Source organism: Eschscholzia californica, unplaced genomic scaffold (genome assembly GCF_041429995.1).
Source record: "Eschscholzia californica isolate CP2 unplaced genomic scaffold, dmEscCali1.0.p SCAF_3, whole genome shotgun sequence".
Classification (NCBI taxonomy): Eukaryota; Viridiplantae; Streptophyta; class Magnoliopsida; order Ranunculales; family Papaveraceae; genus Eschscholzia; species Eschscholzia californica.
The window spans coordinates 36,191,962-36,213,509 of record NW_028238420.1 but is presented as its reverse complement, the minus strand read 5'-3'; the positions used below and the strand labels follow the sequence as shown (position 1 = coordinate 36,213,509).

General features: G+C 35.0%; 1 protein-coding gene across 1 annotated transcript; it reads left to right on the top strand.

Moving 5' to 3' along the window:
- The first annotated feature begins 6,737 nt into the window (after nt 1-6,737).
- LOC147549893 (transcription repressor OFP1-like) lies at nt 6,738-8,156 on the top strand. The gene has a single exon (XM_086672153.1). It carries the CDS (start codon nt 6,900-6,902, stop codon nt 8,082-8,084), a length of 1,185 nt encoding a protein of 394 aa, XP_086528279.1. The 5' UTR covers nt 6,738-6,899; the 3' UTR covers nt 8,085-8,156.
- The last annotated feature ends 13,392 nt before the right edge of the window (nt 8,157-21,548 follow it).

Sequence of the window (21,548 nt, the reverse complement as noted above, 5' to 3'; positions counted from 1 at the left end):
TATTTCTGTGGCCACCTAGGAATCCTAATTAGGATTGGAATCTGACTTTAGGAGTTCTATATATGGGTCTCATTAGAACAGAAATAGGGGTGAAAAATTTTCAAAGAGATTTCTGTCTTTACAACATCAAGTAAAGAGAGAATAGTTCCCAACTATTTATCTAATCTAAAGAAGAAGGAGTTCTTCGTCTAACTGCCGGGAAGTTCTAGCTAACTTGAAAGGCGGGATATCAAGTCGATTGCTCGGGTGCCTCAAGTAGATGAACTACAATTGGAGCTCTTGGTCTTCGAGAAAGCAATCAATTTAGTCTGTGGGAATTAACGATTCAGGTAAATCTCTAAACCCCTTAGTTCATCTTTATCTTATGCATTGGATTCTGGAGATACTAGTGTTAGACATTAGATGTCTGAGATTCCGCTTAGGACACTAGGAGACACCATAACCCAACAACAACTCTGTATTCTTCTTCCAAACTTAAATTCATTGAGATTGAATTTTATAGTACTTAACGGATTCCGAAATTAATGAATTTAAACACATGATTATCCCTTGTCCCCAATTACTGAATAAACTTAATTTTCTCTCTAAATAATTTAATACTTAAACTCATTAAGATTAGATATCTCCAATTTTATCACTAATATTTTTCAATCTCTTAGTTTTGATTCTTTTGAATATGCTAGTATCATGTTTTGAGTCTATTAGATTAGGAGATCTATTATATTTCTTTGTGTATGGCTTAAATAAAGTATTTATATAGTGTTTTGCAATGAATTTTCACCTCATCAAATTCACACATTCTCAAGTTCATAACATGTTACAAATAACAGATGCTTTATAAATACTATACAATTTCATAACATTACTTACTATCTTACGAAGCTTCATACACTGTTATGAAGCTAAATAATTATTTTTTTCATAATCTTTGATGAAATTTCGTACTTGAAAAACAAAGCAACATACAAACCTTCTTATACGACGTAACAAATTTTTTTTTATGCTTAATTATAATTTTTTTCCATAGAAGTAATTGCCCACTAGCTTAAAACTCTGCCAAAACATTTCATGGAAAAGAATCTTTGATTCTCCAAGAATTACTTCCACACACCTCATAAAAACAAATAAATTTGTGTGTAGTATATTTTTTGCTATCAATATTCAACCATATATTGTTTTTCAAGATAGTATTAAAACCAGTTAAATAAAATCAAAAAATATAATTGAAGAATGAAAAGTAAAGTGAAGAGGTAACTTATCTTTTCCAACGCTTTATTATAACCAGTAAGAGAATCAACTGAGATTATGAAACTGCAAGTAGATGAGGAAACAATAATGGTGGAACAGAGCCACGAGTTATACTCACTGTCCTAAAGACTTAAAATGACTCTGCTACCGTCGAAATTGATATTGCTTTGCAGTATCTGAGCGAAGTCCCCTAGTATCTGAGCGAAGTCGATCCCCTAGTATCTGAAGGAAATTGGTATTGCGTAGCAGTATCGAAAACTGAAGAACCAAACTTTGATTTTGATATGCTGATCTTAACAGAGCGTTTGAGAAGAAAACAGAGTAGAAAAGTATAAGGTAGAGAGAGATAGCGATTTTGTTTGTGTGTTTTTCCTTCTGGGGGGTATGCTTATTTATAGAGTGGGATTCACTAATTGGACAATTTTAGGTCGTTTTGATCCAACGATAGACAATAACATGCAAGTACACATATACTTGGACTATTTCCACTAGTAGTAGTGGGAGGAAAAAGTCAGAGAAAAACGACCAGGATCAGGACCAGAGTCAGGACGGGGCCACACCCCTTACGGGATAAAACATTTTGCTTGAACCATGTGGGATAAAACATTTTGCTTGAAATTTTCCTATATACTTTGGAAAAGAGGGAGTAAAAAGATTTTCACTCTCTGCTATAAAACTTGTTAGTACAAAAGTTGTTTTTGTTTGTTTATGGTTAAAAGGAGTTCCCTAAAAAAAATTTCCCTCACTTAAGTTTATTTTATTCAACTAGTTCAAACACTAACATATATATAACTAGTTCACTAGGTAAAGTGCCTTGGCAAAGTAAAAACACAAAGAGCCAGTAAACAAATTCCTTGGACAAGTAGCTAAAGCACTAAGAACATCTCCAAACGTGAAACCTCAATATTGGCATAATCTCTATATTTTTACTACTTAAATAGAGTTTCACTCCAAACGCAAAACACTATTCAAGTCTTTATATTGACATCTTTGTTATTTCATTAGTTTTAAATCTATAACTTATTATTTTTATTTATTATAAATTCTAAAATTTGATAAATTAAATATAATCAATACAGATGATATATAAAAACATTATATTAAAAAAGGTTAATTCCGTTTTGGCCCCCATATTGTGACCAACTCACCGTTTTGGCCCCCAATTGTGTCTGACAACTCGTTTTGACCCCAAAGGGCCAGTTTTTTTGTTACCAAATTATCCTCGGGGACCAAAATTGAATTATTTATGAAAAAAAGGAAAAGAAACGAAATCCACATCACCTATTTCTTTCTCCTCCACTTCACCTTATCTGTCCTCCATCACATCACCTCATCTCCACCTCACCTTTCTTCTCTGGCGAATGGTCGTCGACCGGAATAAAAATTCCGGCCGGTCACCTTCAACATAAAAAAAAAATTCTCTCTCTTCTTCTCCTTCTCCTTCTTTCTCTTTCTTATTCTTCTTTCTCTCCTTCCCTCTTTTTCTTTCTCTCTTCTTTTTTTTTCTTCTTTTTCTTTCTTTACCTCTCTCTACTAATCTCTCTCTAACTCCTCTCTTTAACCCCTCTCCCTCTCTATACAACTCCGGCGAAGGGGAGGAGCCCCTTCGCCGGAGTTGTATAGAGAGGGCAGGGCCGGCCTAGGCCCAAAGCCACCAAAGCGGTGGCTTTGGGCCCCCAATTTTTGGAATACACAAGAGGGCCCCGAGACAGAACATATACTGGAACTAAACACAACATACCTAACTGTTATCACTTAGCTCAATTGGTAGGCCCCTGTTTTCAGTACTCAAAAGGTCTTGAGTTCAACTTCCACCAGCTTCATATTTTTGCCCTTTTATATCTCAAACTCATTTTCTTCATAAATATCCTGTTTAGTTATTTATTTTACGATTCCTCTTTGATCATGTATCTTTTGTTGAAAATCTCTAGATCAACACACATCAAATTGAATTTGATTTCTAGCAAGTATTTTTGTTATTCATATGTTTTTTTCCATTTATATGTTATATGTAATATCAACATTGGTTTGTCTCATTTTAAGTTATTGTCTTGTCCATCATTAGTTGAGATTAACAAAATATTTACGAATGGTAATGTACATAATTGCAAATAAAAGAGTATTGCAAAATTTATTTCATACGACATCTTTGTGGCAGTTACATCTTATCATATACATCATTATATCAAACTATATTATCTATGAGAAAGAATTGCTCCTTTAAACCTAATTTTTAAAAATTTCCATACCAATCGAATTATAGTACGTACCATAATAATGATCTCTCGTTCTTGAAAAACTAATTTTTAAGATTATTTGAAATTAGTATGCATTTCATATTAAAATTGACTCAAATTTTATATTTTTATTCAACAAAAGACTGTTTTAAAGTTGTTCGAAATTGTCTACAAAAACTTGCTCGCATATACGAACAGTTTAACTTAAAAACAGTTACACCTTGTTAATAGAAATACGTAACAAAATTTTATAAAAAGAAAATTTAAAAGGCCTCAATTTCAGAGTTCGCTTTAGGCCCACCGCGGCCTAGGGCCGGCCCTGAGAGAGAGAGGGGTTACAAAGAGAGATTAGAACGAGGGGTTAGAGAGAGATTTGTAGAGAGAGAGAGGTAAAGAAAGAAGAAGAAGAGAGAAAGAAGAAGAGGGAAAGAGATAAAGAAGAAGAAGATTTTTTTTTTAATTTTTTATGTTGAAGGTGACCGGCTGGAATTTTTATTCTGGCCGGCGACCATTTGCCGGAGAAGAAAGGTGAGGTGGAGAGGAGGTGGTGTGATGGAGGAGAGATAAGGTGAAGTGGAGGAGAACGAAATAGGTGACGTGGATTTTGTGTCTTTTTTCATAAATAATTTTGTTTTAGCCCCCGAAGATAATTTGGTAAAAAATTTGGCCCTTTGGAGCCAAAACGAACTGTCTGACACAATTGGAAGCTAAAACGGTGAGTTGGTCACAATATGGGGGCCAAAACGAAATTAACCCTATTAAAAATCAAATATATAATATCAGAGATATTACAATGCGTACATTACTACAAAATACAACAATATTAATTATGGTAATTTATAATTATATAATTAATTAAATAATATTATTAGTTTATTAGAATACAGAATAATAGAACATAAGTGCTAATTTATAAAACATATTAACGATTCAAATACAAATTTTATGGGAACCGAGGACCAAAAATATATTATGTCACATCAACTTTATATTATAGAGCTTCAAATATGAACCTTCAAATATGAAGCTTCACTATTCAGAAATCTTTATATTATAGAGTAATAGAGTTTCCTTTGGAACTTGGAAAACTCCATATATAGAGATTTAAAGCACGTTTTGAGATGCTCTATAACACCAAAATAAAACAAAAAAAGGAACCCCTTCGTCACCTAATCCTTGACGAGGACAAATGATTCGTATTCTTCTCCTGGGGCAGTTATTGGAGGTTTTTTGGGGTTTGAATTTTTTAATTTTGGTGCCTACAATCCTCAAAACGATTCCAAAATCTATCTCTGGTCTTCAATTTTCATACGTCTTCTCAATTAATATTCATTTTAAACTTCATTATTCGGCGGAAACAAGTACCAAGTCGATAACTCTCCATCAAAGTTTAGATCCAGTAAAAGAGAATCGATTTTTGCATCAGTGATGAACGATGATGAAGATGAACTTTAGAAGATCGTGGTAAATCTCTCTAATTGAGAATTGAGATTGTACTCCTAGAGAGAGAATGCAGATCTATCAACATTTGGCCTATAATCATCTTGGATCTTAATCGCTACTAGGTTTTGATTCAGATATATGTTCGGCAATCTACTATTTCATCTTAGAGGTATCCGATCTTGATTCAAATACTGTGTTTCAGTTAATTTTCCTTGATGATCTTTAGTCTTGGTTCTTTCTCTGTACGGTGAAGAACACCGATGGTCGTGGGAAGACGTCATTCTTGTCAATCAGTTTGCCCCTAACAATGAAGATATGGGGTTAAAGAATAATCACATGACCGGAATTGTCGACGTAATCTCTTTGCGGGATTGTTATTGATTGAAGTATTTTTATATAACTATATCTTATTAGTACAGGGTGGTTTCTTCGTCAAGACAATGGTTTCTCGCAGTGTCGGCGGATTTTCTATGGTAGTGGCGGTTTTCCGGTGGTGGCAACGGTTTTTTCCGGCGACGAATGCGGTTTTTCGGTGACGACGGCGGTTTCCGGTGACAGTGGCGCTGGTTCTTTTAGTTTTTTTCTAGTTATTTTGTCGACCTATGGTTGTTTTATTCCTGCTATTTTGTTGACATTTAGTGTCCTTTCATCTGTGATCTGTAGGATCCTTTTATTTTTCGACCTTCAGAGTCATTTTATTGAGTCTGTGTCTAGTCCCATATCTTTCTCTTCATGAGGCACTTTACATTTAAAGGTATGTAACTCTCATGAAGTTTTCAAAGGAGAGAAATAATTATGATCATCCATGTAACATTGTGATTTAATCACTTATGAATGAAAATCGTTTCACGTGGTTTCGAAAAAAAACAAACAAGAAAAAGACAAATGATTCATATAAAATGAGTCAACAACATATTTTTTTCTTTAAGTCGTTCCCTAAGAAGCTAAGCTCAAGCACACTAGACCTTCCAAAAGCTAAAGATTGATAAGATTCCCGAGAAACCACATTGGCCTCCCTAGCTATATTGTAGAAATAGGTGTAGTGAAATAGGTGTAGTTGGCTCATGTCTATTGGAAGCTATAATTTTATCGAGCTCAAACCAAACATTGAGTACCGACTAGATGTCAGTCAGCTATCGTGACATGCATTTTACCGAACTCATTATGTTCATATTTATATTACCATAGCTAGATAACACGTACATTTGAAAAAAGTTTTTGGAAAAGAAACCTTATCGACATTGTTAAAGTTGCGGACTAACACTTCTTCATCTATAGATCAGATCATATAAAAACTGTCGGTAAGATCATATAAAACTATCTCATTGCGACCAGAGGGTGAGCTGAGTTAGTCATCCATTTCCATATAGTGGTGCTTTAGAACATGTTCATTTTGGTTGATGGTGGAAGGTGGGACAAGAGATGAAAACTGCCCAACCCATGCATAAGGACCACTTTGAACAAAAGCATGGAATAGGGAATATCATAATTATCCTCAGTATGAAAACATTGACAACCCCTTCTTGTAGTTAAACAGATGTCTCCTCTTTAACTATAATCATTATCTCTTCTTAAATATGTCTTCCAATTCACAAATTTAAAAAACAAATAGAATCCTAACTTAAATTTCTAATAAACAAACAAACCATAACCCCTTCTTTCTCATTTTGCCCTTTGCTTTTTTGCCACTTTTCTCTCCTTTTGTCTGTTTATGGGTCCCATCTCAACCCACCCCCACCTCTATCTCTCTCTCTCTTCCCCTTTCTCTTTCTCACTCTTAAATCTTCAACACCCACAGCTCACCAACCAAACCCATATACATAAACCAACACCTCTGAAGTGAGAAGCACATAAAGTGAAAGAGAATTGAGGTTTTGAGTTAAAGAGAGAAAGAGGAAGTCTAGAGTTCTCTTTGAAGCTTCTGTTCTATCAAAGTAAGTGAAGAGTTTCAAAATTTGAGAGAGAAACAAGATGGGTAATTACAAGTTCAGGTTATCAGATATGATCCCTAATGCTTGGTTTTACAAGCTCAAAGATATGAGTAGTAAAACAAGAAACAATGCCAAAACACAAAACCCTAGAAAAAAAAACCAAACACCAACAACCCAAACCCAACAAACAGAGTATCATCCCCAATACTTCTCAAAACCAAGACATTCTTACTACTTCACAACTGATCCTCTCAAAGCAGAAAAACTCTATACTTCACTCCAAAACCCTAAATCAAATGATACCCAATTCCCACCATTGAATCCTCCAAGAAAATCAACCAAAAGAAGAAGAAGAAGCACAAGAATTTGCAGAACCAATATTAAAACATTATCTCCAAGGATTTCCACTAGAATTTCAACTACTACTTTGAATTCCACACCAGAAAACCCATCTTCTCATTTTAAAAGTCCATCCATTGATGATCTTAATAATCTCTATGAATTCCTCTTACCTGAACTTGAAACCAACCCTCACTCTGTTTCTGACCCATTTGAATCTCTTTCTTCTTGGTCTAGTTCTTGCAGTTGCAGAATCAGTTCTTCTGCTACTGATATCATCATTGACATGAATGGCGATGATTCTTTCAGTCGAAAACTTGAGAAATTGAATGGGTTTGATTTGATTCCTGAGCTTGAACTTCCACCAATTTTGACTAAACCAAGGAAATTCAATGATATGGTCTCTGATATAAAAAAGAAAGAATCAAAACCAGTTCAATTCCAGCAAACTGGTTCTCTCTCTGTTCAGATTGTTAATGGAGGAAAATCAAAGAGTACTGTTACAGAACAAAAAATGGGTATGGGGAATTCAAATAGAAGATCATTCAGTAGTTCATCTAGAATAAGAATCAAATCGAATTCACCGAAAATTCCCACCAAGAAAGTTCAGAGTTACAGTAGGAAAATGACAAGTAAGAAGAATTCAAGATCATGTAAAGAACAGAGTGTTTCAGAAAGTTGTGCAATTGTGAAATTTTCATTTGATCCACAGAGAGATTTCAGAGAATCAATGGAGGAAATGATATTGGAAAATAATATCAGAACATCTAAAGATTTGGAAGAGCTTCTTGCTTGTTATCTTACTCTGAATTCTAATGAATATCATGATATTATTGTTAAAGTGTTTGAACAAATCTGGTTTGATCTTACTGATTTAAAGCTGTAAAAACCAGAATAAGTTTAGATAAAATTGTACAAAAAGTATATATAATCAATAAAACTTTCATGTTTTATTAAATCTCATTCTTTTTGGAGAATTGCTGATCTTTGGTGCTTAATTAATTCTCTAAAAGTACATCTACATAGTAAAATCATGATGAAGAAAGATCTTCAAGTGCATTTTGGTTCTCCCATCATCATTCAGAAGCCTCTTCCGAAATTTCTTTTAGAAAATAATTTCATAGTTCCACGTAGACAAAGAGAAGTCTGTTGCTTAAATGAATATTAGTTAGAGTACCTCCACGAATTGCCAAGTGGTTTTTAGTTGCATATCCACAATTTCAGGATAGTTCGAGGGTTCTCCTCAACCATCTAACAAAAACGCCTTTGAGGTTAAAATAGCACCAGAGGTTCACAACTACGCGAATGAATACACTCATGTGGACAAAACAAAATGACCAAGTAAATAATATCTTAGGCTTCTACGTCCTTCATTCGTGTCATTAATATTGAAGTGAATTCTCACAAATTTTGTAAACCACGGTGATTGATAGTTGTGAAGTTATTGCTTCAATTATCCCAGTTTTTACTTAAAAGCGGTCCTGTCAACTTTGATAACGATAAGTTAATCATGAGAACAATAATTAGGCAAAATTTTGTAAAGATAAAAAAATAGAAAATCTCAAAATAATAGACCATACATTTTTGTACTATTTTTTTTCAAGTAGGAAGTCAATAAACTAGTTATTAACATCAAGACACATGTAGAAAGTATAGTAGCACAATAGTACCATACTGAAAATTATAAGTACAACATTATTGAGTTAGGAAGGTATGAATATTTTGAACTCTGCTTTTGAAGGGATTGGATAAGAATATGAAATTGATTGAAGGAATACAAGAGTTTTCTAGTACCATTATGCATTCTAGACCAAAAAAATTGTTTGGACATTTATAGTTTTGAGTGAAGTAAAGGCTGGCTAGATTTTACTCTGTTTGTTCTAAGACACTATTTCTACTTTACCAAAGAGGTCTACACAGCTTGAAAGCCTGTTTAGGTTTTCTTTTTATCCTAAGGTCCTTTAAGATTGTACTAGCACATTTCTACAAAGAGAGATGTTAAGTGTACAAAAGATCTTGATTGAATTTGTGACATACTGAATCATTTTAGGTAAATTAACAGTATAGATCGTAGTCAAATTTAAAATTCTTTTATCTTTTAATGAAAGTGAGATTTATAACATCTAACTCACTTTCTTCAATGAAAGTGAGTTAGATGTTATAAATTAAGTTGAATGCTTTACGAACATAAAGCCAACCCAACTTAAAACACAATCATGTAAAAAGACACCACATATATCTTCAAAAATACATCATTGCCGAGCAACGAAATCAACCCAGAGATGTAAAAGGTTGAGACTCCTTGCATCGACAACACCAACATAAGACTAAGTTTTCATTGATGCATTTTCTCGCAAGTGTATTTCTACGTTTTTCAGAGATACCGTAAGCTATAAACCAGAAAGACGAAATGTATTCGAGAAAAAGACTTCTTAAGTGAAATTGAAGTGGATCATTATTTCCGACAATACAGCAAAATCAATCTAATTAAAGATCTTAACTTTATGAGCAGAGATCCAAACAGCTCAATTTTGCCAAATATTCAACATCTGTATAACTTTTTAACTGTTCTTCCACAAAAATTCAGTTTTTTTTACTTTAATTTTCCAAAAGTAGAAATCAGAACAGATGCTTAATGCTCTACCTTTAAATCTGGATACCAACAAAAGGCTAGAAAAATACAAAAGAAACTCTGCACATCTAAATCCATCGAGTAAAAAAACACAAATTCCAAAACTGATTTTCACATCTAGTGAGTTTGAGTAGTGGCAGAGAACTGACATTCACCCATGTCCTTGTTAAGCACAATCAAATACTTTAATTTTAACCCCCCAAAGGTTCAAAAATAAGATTGGAAGTTATAATTTCAATTTTTCTTGATAAAGTTGGGAGGTGTAACCAATATGGATGGGCTCCTGGATGAGAAAAATAATCATAACCAATAAAACTAAAAAAAGTTAAACGGAATACCCCGTCTAAAAATAGTCATATTGTAAATGAGAAAAACAGTCATAACACCAGTTACACCAATTAAACTCTGGCTTTAGCTTCTTATTATAAAATCAATATAGATGCGCCAGGCACTTTACTATTCAGAGACGATTTAGGAACAGCCATCACAAATTCTAATTTTCTTTCAATATCAACAAAATTTTCTTTAAAACAACAACAAAATCACTTTCTAGAGCTCGCACAAGTTAAGAGAGGGAAGCGGAAACTATATTGTAAAACTTTAGATGGGTGATCTGAAGAAATACGTTTCACTTTCATATCGAAAGCGAGAACCCAAAAATTATCAATCACCTACAGAATTTGCAATCTGTGACCACGATACCCATTAGTCCATTACTAAAAGTAGAGTATCAAAAATCAGAATGGCAAATCACCTCAAACACAAATTGATCCCCATGTCCCTAAATCCCACTTCCCTTTCTTAATTTCTTAAATTTTTAAACAATCACCAATCACCTCAAATTACACATCAATTGTTGGAGTAGTTGAAATTTACCACCTAAAATTACCAACCTATTAACCATTTCTTTTTGTTGAAAGACTAACCTATTAACCTTGCGTTTGAAAGCTTTCCGCAATCAACATTAGTCTACCCGGTCCAAATACATCGAATTAATGTTGGTGGACACACAAATACGAACAACATTATATATAATTAATGGCACCGTGCAGCCGAAAAAAATATACAATTTGTTGTAGAGTGAAGAAGACATTCATCCATTTATATTTTAAAGGAATGGTGTCGGCAAACTTAGTTATCAAACCCATACATAGTCAACAAGTCAAAATATGGCCACCAAAATTCTCCCTAAACATAACCCTTTGATTCCGGTTTCTGGGTTTGTTTTTGTTCCCAACCCACCGCTCTATTGGTTGTTACCATTTTTCTCACACCTTCTCATTGGATAGTCTGAATTCTTAAAAAAATGATGATACTTTAAAATAATTAAAAATTAGGAGAAAATAAAATAACATGAAAAGAAAATAAATAGGTGGAAGGAAAAGACTCGTAAATTTCGCAAATCTGTTATAACGTCCAAAGAAATTCATAGACCTTTCCTTGACAATTAAATAGGGTGTCGTCTTGAGGAAACAACAAAGTTTTGTTTCTCCCCTCAAATCTCACCACCTTTTTTTTCACTCGGGTGAGAGTTGTCAGTAGAATACCGTTGTCGTAGATGTAAAAAAAGTTTCATCTTATTCTTGCTATCCTCCGATTACCACCTCTACCTCTGACCACTACCATTCATTTTCTCCCTTTCTTTATCTGTTCTAGCGAAAGGGAAGGCTCTTTGTCGGAATAGAAAGAGTGAAAGAGTAGTTGGAGAGAGAGAAACGAGATAATGATGGTGATGGTTGGAGGTAGTGGTAAGAGGAGGCGAAAGAAGATCATCTGAATTTTTCAAGGGCGATGAAAATTTGTTAGCGACCATGTTGGTGTGAAGAGAAGAAGTGGTGGTGGGTTAAGGGAACTTTCTTTTTTTACCCCAAAGGCGTAACCTTTGCTATTTTGGATCTCTGGTCTATTTTCCTGTACTAAGATCTCTCGCCCGTTTCCTAATTATGTGATAGATTTATAGTAAAAAAGCGTGAAAAAAAGATCTCTAGAACTCTCTAAATTATAACAAAGTTCAAGTAAAATTAAATTTCTTTCCTACCAAAGTTCTAACTTTTTTTTCTCTTTCTTTTTATGAAAACCAAAGTTCTAACTAGGAGAGACTAGGTCGGTTTGTCTTTTATGGTCATTTTGGTTAGTTGGACCATTATAGAAATATCTACCTGAGTGAAAGATCATTGATAACTTGTCAATTCTGGTGTTGACTATATATTCACAAATATAAGGTATAGAAGTGGATTGCTATCAAATTTAATTTCTACAAATTGAGTAGTGAACAACAACAAATGTTTATGAGGAATCAAGTTGAGTTTAAATATCATTATCAAGGCCCAAAACAAATAAGAAATAGAGTATTTAATTAGTAAAATACCATATTGCTACTTTCCTACTGCAAACTAGGGTTTTCTTAACATAAATCCAAATCAAGTGCATGCTTTTTCTTTTATCAATTGAGAAGATAAATACCAGAATGGAAGATTTAAGAGAAAGGAAACAAAATTCAAAGTGAAAGAAATGCAGAGTAGAAAAGACAAGATATCAAGATTCTAGAGAGGAACCGAGATCACGTCTCTCTCATGAAGTGACCAAACTACAAGACAAATCACATATAGTTTCTGAGGAGTGAAAGAAATCAAGTTCATAGAGATGAATCCGGGGTACTGGCAACCATGGGCGGAGCTATGGTGGGCATTTGGGGTGAATCTTGACTCTAGTCAGAGGTAGAAAGTCAAATATTAATTGTAAGAGCATCTCTAACATGTGCCCGGCTCAGGCCAACCGTATGCTCCAACCAGAGACGGTTGGGGCTGAACCCCAACCAACAACTTCAGTCAACCTTAAGATTAGGGTCGACGGAAGTCTCCCCAACATGATCGTTGGGGCTCCGGACGGTCATGTTGGGGTTGATCCTAGCCGTTGGATAAAATTCGACGGCTAGGATCTTCTCCAATATTTTTTTTAAGTAAGTAGTTTTACTTTTTCTTTTTTAACTTTATTTAGTTTTAAATTTTTTTAAACTCTAACAAAAACTCACACATTAATAATTAAAATACATTCCACCAACGTGTCGGTCTCCAAATAATTTCCCAACCTTAGAAAAAAATATTATTACGAAAATAATTAAAAAACGTGTTTCGTACATACACAAAATCACACACGTTTTTCGCATAACCACAAAAAGCCCACACACGTGTTCCCGACATGCACAAATTTAAAGAGAGGCTGGGCTGGAGCTGAATTTTTTAGGCTGAGCTGAAGCTGAAAATTTTGGGTGAAAAAGTGATTTTTCGGCCTAAGACAAGTTGGGGTTCGACTTGCTCTGAACTGAGAAAACTTAAATCGAATGTTAGGTCTAGCTAAGGCGGCTTCATGACATGCTCTAGTGCACAAGTTGTCAACATTTTGAATCCACCCGATGGCTACAGTATATTACTATCTTTTCTTGAGCTAGTTTTGTCTGTTTTTATTTGGGCAACTTATGTCCGTACTTCTTGACATGATGTTCTTTTGGCCATTTTTCATCTAATTCAATTTATACCCCTCTTATTAGATTTCATCCCAGCGTAATTCTTATTTATTATTGTGAGAAGATTCTGAAATAACTTATTTTAGATCGAAAAGTATACATACATGTTTTTTTTATGAAATGTATACATACATGTTAGAATGATTGAGATATAATTTATTCACTAAAAAATCTCTTTCTTTACAAATACATAAACTTTAATCCATAGTAATTTTAGGCTAGTCAGGGGAGACTAAAATTCTAGCTCCGCCCAAGCAGACTACGTACGTAGGATTTTGCAAGATATCTGAATGGAAATGTTTATTCCTTACAAAAATCACTTCTTTATAGATTATGTTATAAACTTATAATTTTTTTAGCTCCTGGACTTTAAACTTTTTGCGCAACTTTACGTGGGAAACTTGACCAACATCTGCTACCATTTTGACCCAGTAACTACAATTTGCTCGCAGCAAATGCCGACCATGTTGTTACGCGTAACGTAATGTAGCAAAAAGACACTTTCTAATTCTTGGCTCAGGTGGTTAACAGTGTTGAAATAAACTCCAAAATCCTGGAGATCCCATGTTCGATTTCCAAATGAGGTGTAATCCATGAATATTGAATTTGAGTTATTAAAAGTATAAGTAATATACTAATAAATTTTTCGAGCTTTAGGCCTCTTTCATGTTGTTGGGTTGTAGGCCTCTTTCATGTTGTTGGGTTGTAGGCCTCTTTCATTAATTAGTTTAACTTGAGCGGTTATCGTTCTTTTGACATCTTCATGATGTATCAATGTCTTGTAACTACTAACGTAAATCATAGTTAATTTCTCAAAAAAAGACTCACTTGACACAAACATAGTGTAACAAGTCCACAAGAAGGTCGTAGCCAATTGGTACACATTTGCTACTGCCGAGAACAGGGCCGGCCCCGACAATTATGTGGCCCGAAGCGAGTTGGGCAATTGTGGCCCCTATACTTTATACCCGTAAATATATATATAAAAGTCAATATATAATGGTCGACGAAGCCGAAAGAATCATACTCAATAAAGGTGAGTTTTTGGATATAAGCAACTAACTCCCTGTTATTTATAAGTTATATCTGAGTACAACAGGTTGCAATACACATGCACAACAATTTAGCCGATCTTGCAGCCTAAATTAACAGATATTTACAAAATACTTACTTTATCAAACCTTTTGACTACTTTATCTAATCTTTTGATTGCCTTTGAATCTTATGATAGACTAAGAAGACATTTTTTTTTCGTTGAGAACACAAAAATGACATTTTTTTTGTTGAGAAACACGAAGAAGACATTGGTGATGAGATTCGAACAAATTCATTTTGAACTTAAATTCCATCTTTATGGATAGGACTAGTGACGCGGCTCTTAAATTTTTTGTTAATGTAGATAATTTTGTCAAATTTAAATGACAAAAATAGTTAAGCTTACGATTTATTTATTTATTTTAGTAATGTTGTTTCTCTCACGTTTTTAAATGTAAAATCACTAACGATTGTTTTTTTATACGGTAATTATGTGAAGAACAACAATACGCTACTATTATTTATGTCACAATAAGTAGTAGGATATATACACTGTGTATCTATATACCCAAGACAGAAGCTAAAGAAATATGGACAAAGGTATTAATTAGTATATTTGTGTGCATATAAACACCTGAGTATGAGATACGTGAGATGTACAGGGAGAGATGTGGGGCTGTATACATATACTGAAGAGTGGGACTGTGGGAGACTATGAGAGAGTTGTGGAATGTATAGAGACTGACTTCTGGGGTTTATACGTATAAAGAATATATATTGGAGAAAGAGGGAGAGAGCTTGAGAGAACCTATCAAAATTGAGTCCACTTCCTGTCCTTATTTTGCTTTTGAGATTGGGCCCACCAATAAAAGTGGGTCACTTTTCTCTTATGTTGGGGGCTTGGGGCTCTCTTGTTTATGAGAAGATAGATAGCACAACCCTGTAATACTCGCGGCCCAGTTCTTCTAAGTTATTCTTCAGGCACCCACACGGAATACCTTGTTTCATTTTTTCTTGTGAGGCCCTCTAAAATTGGTGGCCCAAAGCGAGACTTTGCTCGCTTTGGGCCAGGGCCGGCTCTGGCCGAGAAATATTCATAGAAAATGTTCACTAATAGCTATTGTATTTGTGGCTCGTAATAAATATGAAGCAGCTAAAGTCCTTCCATGACTTATCAAATAGAAACCACATATTCTTTAGTAGAAAATTAGTTTGTGGTCCCTCTCTACCTAAAATAATGACTTCAAGATTATAGAAACTATGCCTTGATAAAAAGAAAAGTAGTTTAGTTATTGTGTCTTACACTCTATTCAAATTTTGGGTCTGGTTTAGTGGTGGTCAAAAAGAAAAAAAAAATACCTTGTTCTTTTTAACTAAGAAAATCATGAAATTCTTCGCTAAGAGCATTTCTAATGAAAAACTCAAATTATCCTATGTGTCAAGTTTCAATTGAGATTTTTTGAATAGCTAGACGTCACAATGGAAATCCTCAATTCCAAAGGCATCTCTATTGCAACACGCTAAAAGGTTAAAAGTAACTTGGGTATGTAGATGGATAGATTTGCTTATAATATTGTTCTCAATAGAAATCTTAAATATATAATTTCTTCTTGAGACATCTTAGAATCAAATGGCGACACAATCATCTTAAAATCCATACTGAGTTTTGTACTGGTACATAACCTTGGGAAGTTGGCCTCACCAAAATGAGGAAATTGAAATTTTTTGTGACGCATATGTCCGTGGGTACAGTTACGGGTAGGTGATAATGTCATCCTATCTGGTTCGATTAATCTACTCTTAGCACATTTAAGTATTCAGCTGGACTTCTAGGTGCTCGATAGAAATATATTGAAGAGTCTGATCCAAGAGACTTATTTCATAAAAAAAAAAATCCAAGAGTCTGACTTTAGAGTAAGATGCATTCAAGATGATATTGTCTCCTTAATCAAGTAGTGTAAAAGAATGAAGTGCAAGTGCACTAAGGCAACTTTGATTATGAAAGAACAAGTAAAATATAACAGTTGTTAAAGAATGAAGTGCATAAGGCAACTTTGATCATGAAAGAAGAATAAAAGCCATATGTGCACAAAGCTACAGAGCATAGCTACATTTGTGGGTTCGACACCTTGGTTGCCCTGAGAAGAACCTCATTCTCCTTCGACAATGCGGGATTCTAAACTACTCATTAGAGTATTCCAGATCATATTCAAGACATAGTATCAACGTTTTGAGTCAAACTCTAAAATGACTCGTAATAGAGACAAATATCACTTAACATCATTTTCCGTCGTCCCATTTCTCTCGTATATGAACCATTTTAGAGTCCGTCACTTTAAAATTACAGCCTCCCATATCTTTGACAAAACCACGGCACTGTGTAAACAAAATGACAGGGATGACTTCGAATTTTTCAATTGCACTCTCAAAGTCTTAATAATGGACTCATCCAAATTATAAACTATTCTCGAAGATGTTACCTGAAGCAAAATTTTCGTATGTTCCAATGGTGCAACAGCAGTGCATGAACTGCAAACAGATTTTTGTTTGGGTCTCGAGATTCAGGCGATTGCAGATGATATAACTAGTAAATATGTTCCCCTCATGTCAACATATTTTATTGTCTAGGAGGGATTACGCTTACTTGTTTTTTAGTACAAGTAGCTACGGGGTTTGCTATGACTTTTTACTACCGTCCGACCGTTACCGAGGCTTTTGCCTCGGTTCAATATATAATGACTGAATCATTTATTTCTCTTGAAATCTGTTCAATTTTTATTTCTACACACGTCTTTTTTTAGGGGGTCTACATCCATTATGTGGCATAGGGGTTACGTCCCGTACAAAACTTCAGAGTCAATGGTGAGAAGAAAAATCCTGTTTGGCCCGAGTTGGTGGCCGACTCTGACCCGAGTCATGACGTGGCCGGCCACCTTGAACCAAAAAGTTTGTCTCCACATGAGAGTGGAGAGTTAATAGAAAATTCAAATTTGGACCCTCCTTATGAAAATCAATTCCTAATACATCTTTCCCTCAGTTAGTCAGTTTCCCTCTTTTCAACTTGAACGACTGTTCTATAAAATATATTTGTAGGAGAAACTGAAACATGTTTAGACTTTCTACTTACATAACAAAATAGATGTAAGTTTGAAAGGTTATTGTAATTTCATAAAAACCTGCCAAGCTCAAAGTTTGCCTTTGGAAAAGTAGAGTCATATACCACATTGAACTAGCATGTAGTAATTTCCAAGGAAATATCGTACTATAGTAAGAAACCAAGACACTTATTCACCTTCTCGTCCCCTAGATATTGTTCCGTTATGTTGAATTTGCAATATTGCTCAAATTTGAAACAGGCAAAAAGCTTTTACCAAATTTCGTAAATAACGATATATCTGAAACTTGAGTTGGGATTCCACTGATTTCAAACTCTTTCAAAATATTCTTCCTCCAATTGCAAGAAAAAAAGAAGAAGAAAATGACTTGTTCTTTACTTCAAACTCATTCAAAAGATTTCCTTCTTTAAATTCCCCTTCAAAATTAGCTATTAAGATTATCTGATCAAGTACCGAATGAAGACGAACGAACTGATCTTTCCTCCAACAAAATTGTAAATTGATTTTCACTTGGGTCCAATTTTGATGATTAGATGTTGTCATAATCTCCTTCTTTTCATCATTAAGTATAAATAACTTTACGACATACCTACTCATTTTAATTTGAAGAGCTACATGTCGGTCCACTTCTAGTAAATCAACATTTACATCTTCATAATGTTCCCTAGGTTGATCAAGTATGAAATCAGGACTGCAATAGTTCTAAACTTCTCACTTCCAACCTCAAATGCAATTATATTTACAGGACGACGTTCCTTGCTCCAAGATTCCCCACCCATTTTAAGTTAAGAAGTTCTCCAATAAATTGAACCATTCACATAAACTCAATTATTTCTCAGTGAATGTGATGGAACTTCATTGGTCTGTCTATTGAAGTATATTGAAGACAAGGAAGATATCCAGAAGATATCTCTCCAAGATAGAAAGAAATACAAAATATAGCAATTGTAATTTATTGTTTCCTCTTTGTATTGTTTCCTTATTTACAATTTCTCTACAAACCCTATTGTACACTCTATAAATATGTACTCAATTCTATCAATGAAATTACCTTTGATTATTATTTTTTATTGTTCAACACTTATTATTTAATATGGTATCACAAGCTTAAGGATTATTTTCATCTTCATTATCGATTATTTTGGTCTTTATTATCAATTTATTTCACTTTCCGAAGCTAGGATTCTTATATTCGTATTACAATAACGTATCCATCTTCAAAGGTTAGTTATCCATTACTTTTTTCTGATTTTCTTTTTCCAAATTTTCCGTTTTTTTTTTCGAATTTTTTAGGTTAGTCACCAATACTGTTTCGTTCTGGTTCTAATTCCTGAATCAGAATAAACATAATCCGGTAATCTGTCCCACAAGAACTAACTAAATCGGAACAGAATAGCCTGAAACAGACAAAGACCGGATCATCTTAGACTAGAACTGAGACAAACGTAACCGGAGTTGACTCACACTCAACCCGTCACAGACCCGGAACCAAACTTTCGTTTTTGGTTCCTGATTTTTCCGTCACCTTCTCCGACGACTGAACCTCTAGGGTTCCAAATTTCTCGTTGGACCGACTGGTTTTTCGCCCGAACAGACCTACCCTGGTCAGTTCTGACCAATATTAAACTCTTCCTGCATTATCGATTGTTGCTTTGGTTGTTTTTTAGGGTTCGATCGCTCTTTAAGGTATTTCTCTCTCTAAAAATCCACTGATATTCGACTTTTGTTCTTGGCCGAAATAGCCCGATTAGAACCCCTGTGTCTTCGATTTGTTTTTCCCTAGGTTTATTACACAAAAACTATTGGTTTCAAAGAAACCCTAATCTGCTCACCAACAACCGGAACCCTAATTTGACCAGCGGCTACCCTTCCACAACAGGTAACGGAGTCAATTCAGATTGACTTCATTCATGTTGCTTTGACGACTTTGACCAAGTGCTTTGACCAGGTCACTTGACCTTGACCAAGTCTTCTGACTTTGACCACGTCCTCTTTTTGTGACAACACCACACTATACTCTTTTGTGACATCCCACATTTGTGACGACTTTCTGTTTAACCACCGTTCACCACTGTTGGGAATATTCTTTCGCAACAGTATCTACTGTCCCTATTTCTTCCCAACTCTTCTATTAGTTGTGACTATCTAGATCGTCACTTATATTTATTGTGACATTTTTTTTACACAAATATATCAATTTCTTCTTTTTTTTACATAATATTATGACTTCCGGAAAATCTGCCAACGTGAGTGCTCTGAACTCGAATTCTGTGGGCACTCCACCGATGACAGACACTTCTCCTCCTATCTAAACATTATGTGTGGCTTATTATGTGCATCCTTCGGACAATGCAACTTCTGTTGGTGTTAACCCCGTTCTTACCGGGTCAGACTATGCTGATTGGGCTCTCAGCATGCAAGATGCTCTTATCATAAAAAATAAGCAAGGTTTTATCAATGGGTCGCTCCTTAAACCAATGGATCTTGCAACTCCATGCATGGACCCGTTGTGGCACCATGGTGGCTGCTTGGATATCTAATTCTGTCAGCGAGGAAATCCGACGTAGCACGAGACGTTCGGCTTCTGCTTTTGATCTTTGGAAGAATTTGAAGGAGCGTTTTGCTACGTCTCACGCTACCTACATTTATCAACTGAAGAAAAAGATCTCTGGCCTTACTCAGGAGCACCTGACTGTTTCCGCTTATTACTCTCAGCTGAAGTCTTCTTGGGACGAATTATATGCTATCATTCCACCCACTTTATGTGCTTGCTCTGTTAGCAAAACAACCATCGAATATCATCTTACCTCGCGTACGATTGAGTTTCTCACGGGTCTTCATGGGCGTTATTTTGCCACTAGCAATAACATCCTTCTCATGGAACCACTACCTTCTCTAGCCAAGGTATATAATTTGGTAATTCAAGAAGAGCAGAAAAACAAGGTCAATGCTCCCTTTGACTTTCACGCTTTCAACGCCAAGATCACGGCGGCTAACAAGTTGAAAGAAAGTGATTTACCTCGACCGGAAAATAAGCGAATTCGTCCTTATTGTACCAAGTGCAACCTTCATGGACACTCTGTTGACACTTGTAACAAATATGTCATGTGCACTCATTGCAAACGTCTCGGTCGTTCTGTTAATCGATGTTATATCCTACATGGTCGCCCCCCTCGTCAAGGTGGTGCTTGTAGCACTTCTTAGGGTTCCAGCTCTTCTCCAGCTTCGATCCTTATCAGAGAAGACTATGCCCGCATTATGGAAGTTAACAATTAATGCACAAACTCCTTCCAGTTCTGCTATGATGTCAGGTATTTCCCTTTCCCATCCTTCAGTTTGGATTGTTGATAGTGGTGCTTCAAACCATGTTTGTTTTTGCCTAGACGCTTTTAGCTCTTATGCTTCAGCACCACCATCTTGTTATATTAAAATTCCTGATGGCGCGACTTACTTAGTTAAATACATTGGCCGAGTCGTTTTTTTCGACTCTCTCTCTATTGACCAAGTTTATTACATCCCTAATTTCAAATTTAATTTGATGTTTGTGAATCAGACTTGTAAATCTTTTAAACCTGGTGTTTATTTTGATTCCACTCATTGCCTTTTTCAGACGATCTCAAATCATCAGGAAATTGGTCGGGCTAATGCTATTGATGGACTCTACATTCTCCGTAGGGATTTTACTGCAATTGCTTTGAATAAGTCACTCGACGTTTGGCACCGTCGACTTGGACATCCTAATTTAGGTCGTTTACGTTCCTTAGCACAACGTTTCCCATTTATTTCCTTTAATAAGTCGCATGAGTGCGTTGTATGCCCTATGGCAAAACAATCTAAGTTGGTTTTTAATAAAAGTAGTAGTTTTAGTACTTTTGCTTTTCAACTTATTCATGTTGATATTTGGGGACCCTTTCTGGTTCTATCTTTAACCAACAAACGTTATTTCCTCACACTTGTTGATGACTTCTCCAGATTTACTTGGACATTTCTGATGCAAACCAAGTTTAAGACTAAGACACATTTAAACTTTTTTTTTTTTCAGTT

Bases quoted from the DNA above. Each gene is read 5' to 3' on its own strand.
- LOC147549893 (XM_086672153.1), top strand. From the start codon at position 6,900: ATGGGTAATTACAAGTTCAGGTTATCAGATATGATCCCTAATGCTTGG.